General features: G+C 43.6%; 1 protein-coding gene across 2 annotated transcripts in view; it reads left to right on the top strand.

Annotated features, from left to right (window-relative positions):
• RSU1 (Ras suppressor protein 1) overlaps nucleotides 1-13,852 on the top strand; it is a 234,865-nt gene that overhangs the window by 24,084 nt on the left and 196,929 nt on the right. For both annotated transcript variants that reach the window (XM_010354758.2, XM_030940537.1), the window contains exon 3: nucleotides 10,055-10,105. In XM_010354758.2, coding sequence (XP_010353060.1) covers nucleotides 10,055-10,105 — 51 coding nt within the window. The remainder of the gene's footprint in view (nucleotides 1-10,054; nucleotides 10,106-13,852) is intronic.

The raw sequence follows: 13,852 nt of genomic DNA, 5'->3' as shown, positions 1-13,852 counted from the left end.
TTTGTGTGTTTTCAGGTCTCATTTCCTGTGTCTCTTCCTGGCTTTGATCCCCCTCCTCTCTCTGGATGTAAGTGCCATTCTGTGAAGCTAGAACTTTTTCCCATCTCTGAAGTGCTACTAAAGGAATCGTTTGCTTCCTAATTTGCCAGATTGAAAGCTCTGGAGACAAGCTCCAGAGTGCCACATCTCTGTGATATGTTGGGCCACCTTGAGGACAAGTCAGTAACATCATATTACAGGGCTGTGGATTGTATCCTGCTTATTTTTCCTTCCTTATGTTGCCTCCTTTATCCTGAAGAAGAGGAAAAAAGCAGTACCTATTTCAAATACTGATTATCTGCTTCCATGAGTTATCTAGACATAATAATTCTTTTTCTAGGAGTTTTAGTTTTTTGATTTTTCTTTTTCTTTTTTTTTTTGAGACGGAGTCTTGCTCCGTTGCCTAGGCTGGAGTGCAGTGGTGCGATGTCAGTCACTGCAACCTCTGCCTCCTGGTTTCAAGCGATTCTCCTGCCTCAGCCTCCCAAGTAGCTGGGACTACAGGTATGCACCACCATGCCCAACTAATTTTTTGTACTTTAGTAGAGACGGGATTTCACCATGTTGAACAGGCCAGTCTTGAACTCCTGAGCTCAGTCTGCCCACCTCGGCCTCTGAAAGTGCTGGGATTGTAGGCATGAGCCACCACATCTGGCCAGTTCTTTGATTGTTTTTTGTTTTTGTTTTTAATTTTTCTTTTTTTTTGACAGATGGCTCATGCCTGTAATCAGCACTTTGGGAGGCCAAGACAGGCGAATCACCTGAGGTCAGGAGTTCGAGACCAGCCTGGCCAACATGGTGAAACCTCGTCTCTACTAAAAATACAAAAATTAGCTGGGTACGGTGGGGCACGCTTGTAACCCCAGCTACTCGGGAGGCTGTGGCACGAGAATTGCTTGAACCTGGGAGGTGGAGGTTGTTATAGTGAGCCAAGATCATGCCACTGCGCTCCAGCTAGTTCTTTGATTTTTCTGAATTTACTGCATTAAAATACCACTCCTTCCAGGTTCTATCCTGTATTAGTACGTTCTCACACTGCTATAAAGAACTGCTTGAGGCTGGGTAGCTTCTGAAGAAAAGAGGCTTAATTGACTCATAGTTCCACAGGCTGTACCTAGAAGCATGGCTGAGAGGCTTCAGAAAACGTACAATCATGGTAGAAAGCGAAGGGGAAGCAATCACGTCATCTCATGACGGGAGCAGGAGAAAGAGAAAGCAAAGAAGGAGGTGCTAACACACTTTCAGACAACCAGATCTGGTGAGAACTCACTCACCATCATGAGAAAGGCAAGGAGGGAGTCCACCCCCATGATCAATCACTTCCCACCAGGTCCCTCCCTCAACGCAGAGGATTACAATTCAACATGAAATTTAGGAGAGGACACAGAGCCAGACCCTATCATATGCCTTCCTTGTTTTTCATCTCTGTGCTCAGATAAGCCTGGGATGGATTCCATCACCCATGAGTTGCATAGGTCCCCTGGGTGCATGGTGTACTCTGTACCCTAAAGCATTTCTCAGTTTGTTACGTCTTACAATAAGTAACATCTCTTTCTGAACTGCTATTGTCCTTAGTGAATCTACCTCCCAGTGTCCATGATTCTTTTACACCTAGCGTGTTAAGTGGTTGGTCCATATTCTCTGTTCTGTAAGTTGGGTGATCGTGTAGCTTATCCTCCAAACCAGGACATTTTGTAGAGGGACAGCTGGTGTAACCCGCGACCATTCCAGGCTAATCAGGATGTGTGATCCGTGCTGCCTCTAAGAGAATCTCCAAGGTAGAGACGGCCGGTGCTCTTGAGTGTGATCGGTAAGTATCCAGTCAATAAGTGCCTCCGTGAGTCCTTGACTGTCTTTCTTGCCAAATTATTGAACCAACTAATTCCTTTTGAGCTTTTTCGTGCTGAGTCCCTTCCTGGCTCAAGAATAAAAATATCATACATCACAGGTACAGTGCCAGCAATCTCACCCTGCCCCCACACCCAACAAATGCTTCCCTCCCAGTGATTTTGCTTCCCACTGTTCATTTTGGCCTGATCCAGCGTTCACCTAAATAATATTCCTAAAGAGGCTAGAGGTAGAATGATAACCAAAGCACTGTAGCATTTAACTGTGTACGTCAACACATTTTCTCAGTTATTGAGTTGAATTTTGAAATGTATTCTACTCTGAAAATGCCTGGATAAAGCATAGTTGAATATTGCTTTAGGAATTTTAATAACAGTTTGTTCTCACTGCTTTGGGGGAGCTCATTCTGAACGGTGTCTGGTTAGCAGGAGCATTAGAGGATGTTATTAACACAGCAGAAGATCTACCAGATGTGATTACGGTCAGCAAGGCACCGGTAGCGGGTCAGTGGTACTGCCTGCTCCCGTTTTCCCGACATGTTCAGCGGGGGCAGCTTTTGTACTTTTAAATAACCCTTTCTATTTCAGTAGACCTTTTCTTCCTTCTTTTCTAACAGCGCAATTTCCATACAAGACTCACAATGAACTCACCATTCCCGAGTGGAAAGGAGTGACTGGTTGTGTAAATACGTCTGTCTCCACTTGGTCTTTGCCTGTCCCGGCTTTGTGGGGGTCTATTGATTCTTTCAACTTCGCTGCCCTCCCTGTAGACCCGACCTGCAGTCCTTTGTTGCCCTCAATATTTTTCTCAAAGATCTTTTATTAACTTTTTCTTTTCTTCTCTTGTTTTTATTCCTGTTACCTACTTTAGCATGTGGCCCCGTGGCAAGAGTGAGAAAGAAAAATACACTCTAGTGGTGTGATCAGGTGAAGCAACTACTGAATTTCTTTTCTCTATTAAAGGAAAAAAAAAAACACAACTTTTGAACTTTCTTAGTTTCTCTCCTGCTAAGTGTTTGTTGAAAGGACACAATGAAATGACTGAAAAGAACCAGTTTTCCCTCATTAAATCTGTCCTTGTGAACCTAAGCTTGTGAACTTTGCACTTTTTTGAGAAGAACAACATTTTTTTCCCTTCTAATTAGTTGCTTGTGCTATTTTAGGAGAAATTAAGGCAGGGAAGATGGGAGTACCTTCAGTTTTCTTTTGATTTCAGTGACTCTCAAATGGATGGTCTACGGGTGTGAGAGACTGCTAATTGTCTGCCAGTTTCAGCTCACCCATCTTTCTTGGTAATAAAACACCTAATTTTTACCTGGCACGTGGTCACCCAGAAGCCAGACTTGTAGCTAAGCATCACTGTGTTACTAAATTTTGATTACTTGCTTGTAAGTGGAAATACCGTGTACAACTTCTTGGATGTGTCCTGAAGGAATAAGCCTTCTTTATCCTTTCCTTTTACCTGAGAGGAATGTCGATGTGATGGCCGAGCTCAGGCTGTCATCTTGGGCCAGGAGGTGTGTTTTAGTCAGCTCTGGCCACTATAACAAAAATACTATACACTGGGTAACTTCAACAACAGAAATTTTTTATTTGTGGTTGTGAAGGCCAGAAATTCCAAGACCAAGGTACTGACAGATGCAGTGTCCAGTGAGGGCTCTCTTACTAGTTTGTGGCAGGCCACCTGCTTGTATCCTCACCCAGTGTAGAAAGAGATCATGTCTCGCATGTCTCCTCTTATGAAGGCACTAACCTCATTCATGAGGGCTCTACCCTCATGACCTAATCACCTCCCAAAGACTCCACCTCCTGATACCATACACGGGGGATTAGGGCTTCTGTATATGAATTTTTCGGGGAAAAATCCCCAAATGTACAGTCCCTACCAAGGTAGGAGCCATGCACAGGGGATGGCTTGGTAACAGGAAACCAGGGGCCTCTAGACTGCCTATGTGTAAGTGAGAGAGAGACTCCTGTTTTGTATAACTCCTGTTAAGTGTCATTTGCTCTTACATGAAGCTGAGCATAATCTTAACTGATACATCTATGAATCTATTTAATAATCTTGTTTGTTATCAGGGATTTCTGGGGAGATTTTTTTTCATGTCAGACTATATATCTCAGGGATAGAGCAATGCTTTGTCTGGTGGACAGAAAAATCTGAACTCTTAGAAATAAAAATGTGTGAGATTTCTGCAGCGTGTAACATCTTCACCATCATGTGGGAAACCACCATCGGGATTCTGTATAAAAGCCACAAAAATGCCTTCTTCCCCTTGGCCTCTTTCTGTCCCATTCTGTAACAATTCGATCCTAAAGCCATTAACTGGGTGTATTAGTTTGTTTTCACACTGCTGATAAAGACATACCAAGACTGTGTAATTTATAAAGAAAGAGGTTTAATGGACTCACAGTTCCACATGGCTGGAGAGGCCTCACAGTGATGGGAGGAGACGAAGGAAGAGCAAAGGGACATCTTACATGGGGGCAGGTAAGAGAGTGTGTGCAGGGGAACTCCCATTTATATAACCATCAGATCCCACGAGACTTATTTACTGTCATGCAAACAGTATGGGGAAGCCCCCTACCCCCCGCCCCGTGATTCAGTTATCTCCATCTGGCCCTGCCCTTGACAATTGGGGATTATTAAAATTCAAGGTGAGATTTGGGCGGGGACACAGCCTAACCATATCAGTGGGACAGGAAAACCCTATCAGTGGGACAGGAGGCGTTCAGGGGTGGCCTGTGGGGGAGCATTGGCACCTTAGTGGGTGAGCAGAGCAGCCATCTAAGGGTTGGGCAAGTCGGGGCTCAGGCAGAGTGAGGAGGGCGTCCTGGTGGAGGTGGCCTGGCATGGAGTTTAGTATCAGGGCAGAGTAAGGAGGAGGGGGTGATGGGCAGATTGGTTGCTGTAGTGGAACAAGTGTTGGATAATTGGAAGGGCTCCCAAGATTCCACAGCGCCTGCTCACATGAGGACTTAATAGGAGCACAGAAGGTGGTTCAGCTGGAGGAAGAAAGCACAAGCCAGCACTGGTGACCCAAGAGACTCACTGGTATGGCTCCATAGGACACATTTTGTCTCCAGATTATGAATCATCAAGATGTGTCCAAGGAATCTTGGTGTCAGGAGAGCCTGGGCAAAAACATGGAGTGTTGTCTTCTGTGCTTGGCCAGTCAGCAAGCCAGCCTAGGCCCTGTGACCAGGTGTAAGGCATCAATCCGATCCGCACCTCCCTGAGTGGTCTAAGCAAGCTGGCCCTGGGGACCACCAGGGGCGTTTTTAACTTTAAACTGGCCCACTCCTCCTTATCTTGATTAAGAGTCAGTACCAAACTTCCAGGGGTCCTTGCAGATGAGCATAGAGCTGTCCCGGTTTCACTGTAAGATAACCGTTTTATGCAGCTCTATAGAAGGGTGTTTATTAAATAAGTAAAGGGTTTAAAGACCATAGAAGTGGAGTTCTTGTCGTTAGAGGAGAGAATTACAAATACGGGAAGAGAGAAAACTAGAATGAGCCTTGAGATGTATTGGAATTGGGTAGATTGGGGTGAACATAGGGTGTTTAAAAATAGAAATAGACAGTGAAATCAATATAGGTGTTAGGAGTGTGTGTATTTCCTAGCTCTGACCACTCAGAGGGGCCGAGAGTACCTAACTCCTCACCCTGGCCCATAGCAGTGAGCACATCTAGTGCCTCAATTTTGGCTTATAAATATTACTTCCCACAAAAAGGAACCAGAGGTCATGGGAGAAATGGCTGATTCCATGGCTGTGGCAGAAAAAAATACAAGATGAACCTGAATATCTTGTGTCAGAAGGCAAGAAAGTGCTGCAAGAATGAGGGGGCGTGTCAAAAGGACTAAGAAGCCAGCTTGGATGGACTCATACTGGCCAAATCAGGGACAATTTGAACAGCACTGTAAATAATAATGATAAATTATAACCCGTCAGCTAAAATAGCAAGCTGCAAAGCCTTGCAAGTATAACTAAATAAACCATGATCTCCCAGCACCAAGGCTGTTGACCTTTCGGACTGGATAATTCTTTGTCACAGGTTGGGCTGCCTTGCGTGATGTAGGATGTGTGACAGCATCCCTGGTTTCCATCCACTACACCAGTGCTTTACACTAGTGCCATCCAGCAGACAGAAAATGCCAGCCACCAATGAAATTGTAGATTTTCTAGTGGCCACAGTTGTTACAATCCAAAATGTCTCCAGACAGTGCCAGATATCTCAATTCGGGCGGGGGGACAAAGTTGCCTTGACTGGGGACCAGAAGACACAAGAATAAGTTTAGAGTTTGGTGAGGAACAGGATATTGACATTGTATCAAAGTACCCTTCCTCCTTTTCCCAAATTTACTAATTACAAGAGGAGAAATCAAGACATTGGAAATGGAGAAGCCAGGCAGACTTCAGCGATCAAAGTGAAGATCCTTATCAGTGGGATAAATGGAAGTCGTATGTCCTAGGTAGGGTGCCATGACAAGAACACTGTTTCTGCGATATCCCTGCCAAGGATGCTGATATGGTTTGGATCTGTGTCCCCACCAAATCTCATGTGGAATTGTAATCCCCAGTGTTGGAGGTGGGGCCTGGTGGGAGGTGACTGGATCATGGGGGCAGAGTTCTCATGAATGGGTTAGCACCATCCCTCCTGTATTAGGGTTCTCTAGAGGGACAGAACTAATAGCATATATATACATGTATATATGTGCATATACATATATATACCTATATATGCGTATATACATATATATGCATATACATATATGTATACATATATATGTGCATATATACATATATGCACATATACACATATACACATATATTCACATGTATATATATAAAAATCTATATATAGAGAGAGAGCACGCGAGAGTTTGTTAAGTAGTATTAACTCACACGATCACAAGGTCCCACAATAGGCCATCTGCAAGCTGAGGAGCAAGGAAAGCCAGTCCAAGTCCCAAAGGTGAAGAATTTGGAGTCTGATATTCGAGGGCAGCAAGCATCCAGCATGGGAGGAAGATGTAGGCTGGAAGGCTAAGCCAGTTAAGCCTTTTTCTGCCTGCTTTATATCCTGGCCATACTGGCAGCTAATTAGATGCTGCCCACCCAAAATTAAGGGTGGGTCTGCGTTTCCCAGCCCACTGACTCAAATGTTAATCTCCTTTGGCAACACCCTCACAGACACACCCAGCATCAACACTTTGCATCCTTCAATCACGTTGACACTCAGTATTAACCGTCACACCATTTTTGTACTGTATAGTGACAGAGTTCTCATGAGATCTAGTTGTTTAACAGTGTGTGGTACCTCCCCCTTACCCCCGACTTCCTCCTGCCCTGGCCATGTGATATGGTTTGGCTGTATTCCCATCCAAATCTCATCTTGAATTTTAGCTCCAATGATTCCTACATGTCGTGGGAGGAACCTGGTAGGAGGCGATTGAATCATGGGGGTGGGGCTTTCCCATGCTGTTCTTGTTATAGTGAATAAGTCTCAGGAGATCGGATGGTTTTATGAAGGGGAGTTCCCCTGCATGTGCTCTCTTACCTGCTGCCATGTAAGATGTGCCTTTGCTTCTCCTTTGCCTTCTGCCATGATTGTGAGGCTTCCCAGCCAGTATGGAACTGTGAGTCCATTAAACCTCTTTCCTTTATAAATTACCCAGTCTCAATCTTGGGTATGTCTTTATTAGCAGCGTGAGAACAGACTAATACTTCACGTGAAGATGCCTGCTCCAGCTTTACCTTACGCCATGAGTGAAAGTTCCCTGAGGCCTCCCCAGAATCAGATGCTTCTATGCTTCCTATACAGCCTGCAGAAGCATGAGCCATATAAACTTCTTTTCTTATAAGTTACTCAGTCTCAGGTATTTCTTTATAGCAATGCGAGAATGGACTAATACAGATGCATGAATCAAGAATCAACAAATGACACATCTCCAGTCTGGGCAACAGAGTGAGACCCCATTTCTAAAAAATAAAAAGAAAAAAATTTTAATCAAGCATGGTGCTGTGAGCCTATAGTCTCAGCTGCTTGGGAGGCTGAGGTAGGAGGATTGCTTGAGCCTGGGAAGCTGAGGCTGCAATGAGCTGTAATTGCACCACTGCACCCCAGCCTGAGCAACAGAGCAAGGTCATGTCAAAAAAAAAAAAAAAAAAAATTCTGCATAGAGGGACATAATATAAAACAATTGCCCCTGCAGTCTTCACAATTGCCAAGGTCACGAAAGTCAAGGAAAGAGAAATTGTCAGCCTAGAGGAGATGACAAACACCTGACAGCTACCCGCAACGTGAATTCTGAACCAGACCCTATTTCTTCCCTAAAATAAATAATTAGGAGAAACTTGGATTTGGAGAAACTTGGATGGGGGCTAGGATTAGATGGTCCTCATGTACTGGGTTAACTATTTTGGTAGTTGTATTGTGGTTATGTACATTTTTGCTTGTAGGAGGTATACCCTAGAGTTTATGGGGCGTCAGGCCAGCAAAATTAATCTCAGTGGTCCAAGCTGGGAAAATAGGTTTTTGTATTGCATTTTGAACTTCTCTGTAAGTTTGCAATGGTTTGAAAAAAAAAAAAAACATACGGGCAGACTCGGTGGCCCACGCCTGTAATCCCAGCACTTTGGGAGTCCGAGGCGGGAGGATCATGAGGTCAAGAGATGGAGACCATCCTGGCCAACATGGTGACACCCTATCTCTACTAAAAATACAAAAATTAACTGGGCATGATGGCACACACCTGTACTCCCAGCTACCCTGGAGGCTGAGGCAGGAGAATCGCTTGAACCTGGGAGGCGGAAAGTGCAATGAGCCAAGATTGCGCCGCTGTATTCCAACCTGGCGACAAGAGTGAGACTCAGTCTCAAAAAAAAAAAATTACAACAGTGTGGTCAGTAGAAGTGATGCATATTTTCTTCAAAGCATGCTGAGCCCCAACATCGAGACCCTTCCTGAGAAGAATTTTTGTCATACGGTTTAAGGAAAAACCTCTACTGCATTAATAGAATGTTCTTATAGAAATAATTTGGGAGACTGGACACAGTGGCTGATGCCTGTAATCCCAGCACTTTGGGAGGTTGAGGTGGGAGAATTACTTGAGCCCAGGAGTTTGAGACCAGCCTGGGCAAAATGGTGAGACCCACATCACTACAAAAAATATAAAATTAGCCAGGCATGGTGGCACGCGCCTGTGGTCTCAGCTACACGGGAGGCTGAGGCAGGAGAATCATTTGAACCTGGGAGGTGGAGGTTACAGTGAGCTGAGATTGTGCCACTGCACTCCAACCTGGGCAACGGAGTGAGACCCTGTCTCAAAAAAAAAAAAAAAAAAGGAAAAATTTACACACACACACACACACACGTGTATATGCATATGTGTGTAAATGCTGACACATGCAGTAAAGTTTTAGACCCCAGACTAGAGGGCAGATCATGTCTCTCTTTTACTTTTGTGGCTGTGTATATATTTTCTTTATTTATAGTTAGAAAAACCATTCTTTAAGCAAACCTAATCTTACTGAGCAGATTAAACCGCCATGATAATGTTTGAAGCTGGAGAGCAATCTGCATTTCAAATCAGTGCTTCAAAATGTCAACCGAAATATGTTTAGAAGAAATTGTGAAGGGTTTTAACTCCACTCATCTGATAGCATGGAGGGGAATTTCTGGATGGGCACCGAACATAGATGAAGCAGTAAGACCGGTGGCCTTCTGCTAGATAAGTTTCTGTTTGGATGAAGTGTCGTCAAAAAAAATAATTAAAATTTTTTAGCACAGGTAAGGCCCCTGTGTACCTCTCTCCCCTTGGCTGGTCTTTCTGACGGGCACAGATAATTGAGATGAATCACTAACGGCTAGGCAAGCAGGCCGGGGCACCACACAGAGCTAACTGGCCCTGGTCATGTTGGCTTCTGTGACATTAATCTCATTAGCTCTAACTTGCTGTGCTAATTGCACCGTTAGTTGGGTGCCTTTTCTTCCTTTGGTTTAACAATGAACGGATCATATTACATGAATCCTAGCTTCTATTTTGGTGAGTGATAATGCTTCAACCTGTGAAAATGGCTTTGCTGTTTGCTTTGTAGGAGTACAGGTAGAATCCGAATACAGCGATACATTTACTGACCTGACTTTTTTTTTTTCTTTTTTAGTTACCTTATCCCATATCACACAACTGGTCCTCAGCCATAACAAGTTAACAAGTAAGTGATGTTTCTCATTTTTTACAGTTTCTGACATTTAGGTAATCCTATGGCACTGCTGAGTCTGTTATTGTTTCCTTGGAAGAAACTAATGACAAATGATTGTTTGCAGAAACCTTACTTTGGTGACACTAAGATGAGAATATTGTCGTCTTGTATTTTGTCCTTTTGTGGTTAGCTCTACTTTGAAGATTCTTTTCTTTCTTTTTTTTTTTTTTTTTTTTTTTTTTTTGAGACAGGGTCTCACTGTGTTACCCAGGTTGGTCTTGAACTCCTGGGCTCAAGTGATCTTCCTGCCTTGGCCTCCCAAAGTGCTGGGATTACAGGCATGAGCCATGGCGCCTGGCCTGAAGATTCTTTCTTATCATGTTTATAAATCAAAGAGAAAAAAAATGGCATTGTTTCTCTAAGTGGTTCCATTCAGAGATAGTAAATGCTATGGTGACCTGAACTGCCAGACCATTGGTGAGCATTTCATGAGAAAAACTGACTTGAAAGCATTGAAAACTTGAAATGATTAGAACGAGTTCTTCGTTTTCATTTATATTTCCTCCTCAAAAGGAAAAGGTTTAACTGTTCAGTACACTTTCTGTCCCTGATTGGTGGGGGGAAAGATGCAAAATTGTGTACATGATATACCTTTACATCTGTATTTTTTAAAATTTTTGAGTCTGGCTTCCCCAAAAGAAGAATTCTGCTGGGCATCCATAGAGCCCCACAGAAGTATCCGCTTAGCGTACAGTAGGATGAATGCCAGTTTTTGTATGAATATCTTGTGTACATCATGGGCCATTTTCTTCATAGAGCACTGGCTTTAAAGATTTTAATGGCAGGGACTCACGCTCCTTTCCCGTTCCTAATTGACTGTCAGTTCTCTTTGCTTGCCATTTTTCCTGCAGACTTGAATGATTTTCTAATCATGTGGCAAGAATTTGTTAAGGAGCTTTCCGAGTCCAGTGAAATTGAGCAGAATGTCATGTTGAGGGATTTATGTTGTGAATTTATGTGTGTATGTGTGTTATATACAGCTTGAAGCACAGAGCTGTTGATTATTGAGAATTAAGAGCGGCAGTGAGGTCCCCTCACGCGCAGGAAACAAGCGGATTAGTTCGTTGTTAGCCAAAGCGTGTATTTGTAAGGCAAAGGCAGAGTGATGACACAGTTGTCCACCTAAGTAGTGGTGGCCACAGAAGCCAAAAGTGAGACCAATAAATCTTGTGTGGTCATTGTTGTAACAGATAATTTATTGCCGGTTCCATCGTTTTTCTAGGATGTGGTCTCGTGGTCCACAGTGACCCGATTCTCAGTTCAGAAGGGATTCGTGGTTTGTTTTGAAGGGTGGGCCACATGATTCCTAAGTCCTCCAAGATTTGTGAGCAGTAATAACTGACATGCTCTGTTGTGTAGTTTATTAAAGTATTTCTTAATTGCTAAGCTTATCATTGTTATAACAATGATACCTTGTTTCGCTTATCTTGTGCAAACCAGTTTACACAAGAAAGCAAAACTGGCCAGGATCAGTGACTCATGCCTGTAATCCCAGCACTTAGGAAGGCTGACGTAGGAGAATTGTTTGAGACCAGCCAAGGCAACATACCAAGGCCCCCATCTCTACCAAAAATCAAAAAATTAGCTGGACGTGGTGGGTGCACCTGTGGTCCCAGCTACTCAAGAGGCTGACCCCAGTAGGTCGAGGCTGCAATGAACCAGATGATGACACTGCACTGCAGCCTGGGCAACAGAGGGAGACCCTGTCTCCAACAGTAAGAAAGCAAAACCTTTATTTCTATTAAATCCTTCATTGATCTCTTCTTTGAAAACATCTTTCAGATCATTTGTAGTTTATTTCTTTTTATAGGGGTCAATGGATCAGTTTCTTCCTCCAGGCATTATACTATTAGATTAATTTCGAGGGGCATATTTATATGTGGAGTTACATTGTGTTGGTCATTCAGGAGACTGACTGTGAAAGAATCCAAACTTTATATTTCTTCTGCCTTGCCAGTTTTTTTTTCCTTTTCTTCACTCCATTTGAGACACTCTTGACCTAATCCAGTAAACTCTAATTAATGGTCTTGGTAAATTCTGTTTCAAGCCATCCTGAGTAGTATCAGTGACACCCGATCTGTTTCAGTAAGGTCAAATTTGCATCCTTTACTATTTTTCTGGCATTTAAATGAATGACTTTGCTATGGTTTTTCAAGTGTTTATAGTAAATATGTCCATTTGATGGAAATATAAATATGCATTCAATGTAAGTGGCTAGGCACACCCTGCTGTCACTTTTTATGGTAATCAGTGTCTTTCGCTTTCTGTTGTTTTTAATAGGGACCAGCTGACAACGCCACATTAAAACCACAGGGACTCAAAAGATAACTCCCCCACCCCCTCACCTGGCACTGTTTTTATCTTGCAAAAGTATTCGTGTTTTTCGCTTAGTAAGCCAATTACACCGTTCTCTGACATTTCCACTTATGTGCTCATGGAAGGAATGAATGGTTTAGTCAAACTGGGACATTGATTTGGGGACACTGTTGACTCCACTGACAAGATCTGCAGGGTTATTGAAACAGTGTGGCACGGGGTTGACTTCCCTTTTCTTGCCAGTGGTTTTGGCCTTGACAAGTCCACCCAGGGCAGTAAAAGTGAGGCCACAAGGAAGCTGAAAGTGGCATCTGTGATTCTGAAATTCCTCAAGAATTTGGGAGCAGAAATTCCTGAACTTTTCAATACTGCATTTCATAAAAATATTTATGTATTGTCAAGCTAATTGTTGCTATTGCTTCAAGACTATTATGGTGACACTATTTAAATTTAAACCTGGGGGCTTGGGGCAGCATTGATGGGTTTTTGAAGTCAGCGGGGGAATTAATCAATCTGTCTGTAGCAACTTTCCTAGATATGTACATATGCATGATATATTTAAGGAGACAGGAAGAATAGTTGCAAGTGAATTTTTTTCTTCCGTCTTTTTGCTATGAATGGGCAGGTACTGACTTTGAACGCAACAAAGTCATTGGCAAAATCAGAATGCAAAGCCATCCTGGCCCAATGGGAAGAGTTTCAGATTAAAGATCCTTTTGGAAACACTGCTTTCTTTGAGCACCTGCCTGTGATGTGGTACGCACCTGGCAGAAGGCTGGCTCGCTCTTGTGCACCTGCTCTCTCTCTCTGCCTTTCAGAAACTGCTCTAATCTGTCCCACATCCCATGCCAGCCTCTCCTCTTCATATGCTGCTCTAGGAAGATCTATCATCTTCTGTCCCCCCATAGCCCTGCCTCTGGGCCCAGGATCTACTCCTGTCTGCCTCTCCTCCTGCCTCCTCCTCTCTACCAGCCTCTCCCCATCCTCTCCCTGGGGCCCCCTGGCTGCTCTGGCCCATCTGAAGCCTTTCCTCTCCAAACTGTCTTGTATGTAGACTCTTTAACTCCAGCATGGCATTCCCTGTCCTTCTCTTGCTTTGTGTTTTTTCTCTCTGTCCAAATAGATGGTAAGCTTTTGTGGAAGCAGGGATCATTTCATTTTCTTCCTGAATGCCTGTAGCTGGGCACTTAGTGGCTTCCCTGTATAAACCGAGTGTTCACTGCTCCCAGGAGGTATATGAATGACAGGGAAGGGCAGAGAGGAAACCTCTGGCTGGAGAGAAAGTGGGGAATATTGGGACCAGACGGTTTCTTTGGGATTAACTGGTATGGGGACTTGAGTAGATGTGGCCGTCACAGACTTCAGTTTCTTACTCATTGTGTG

Source organism: Rhinopithecus roxellana, chromosome 11, assembly GCF_007565055.1.
Source record: "Rhinopithecus roxellana isolate Shanxi Qingling chromosome 11, ASM756505v1, whole genome shotgun sequence".
Lineage (NCBI taxonomy): Eukaryota > Metazoa > Chordata > Mammalia > Primates > Cercopithecidae > Rhinopithecus > Rhinopithecus roxellana.
The sequence above is the reverse complement of the archived record's forward strand: the minus strand, read 5'-3'. Positions and strand labels throughout refer to the sequence as shown.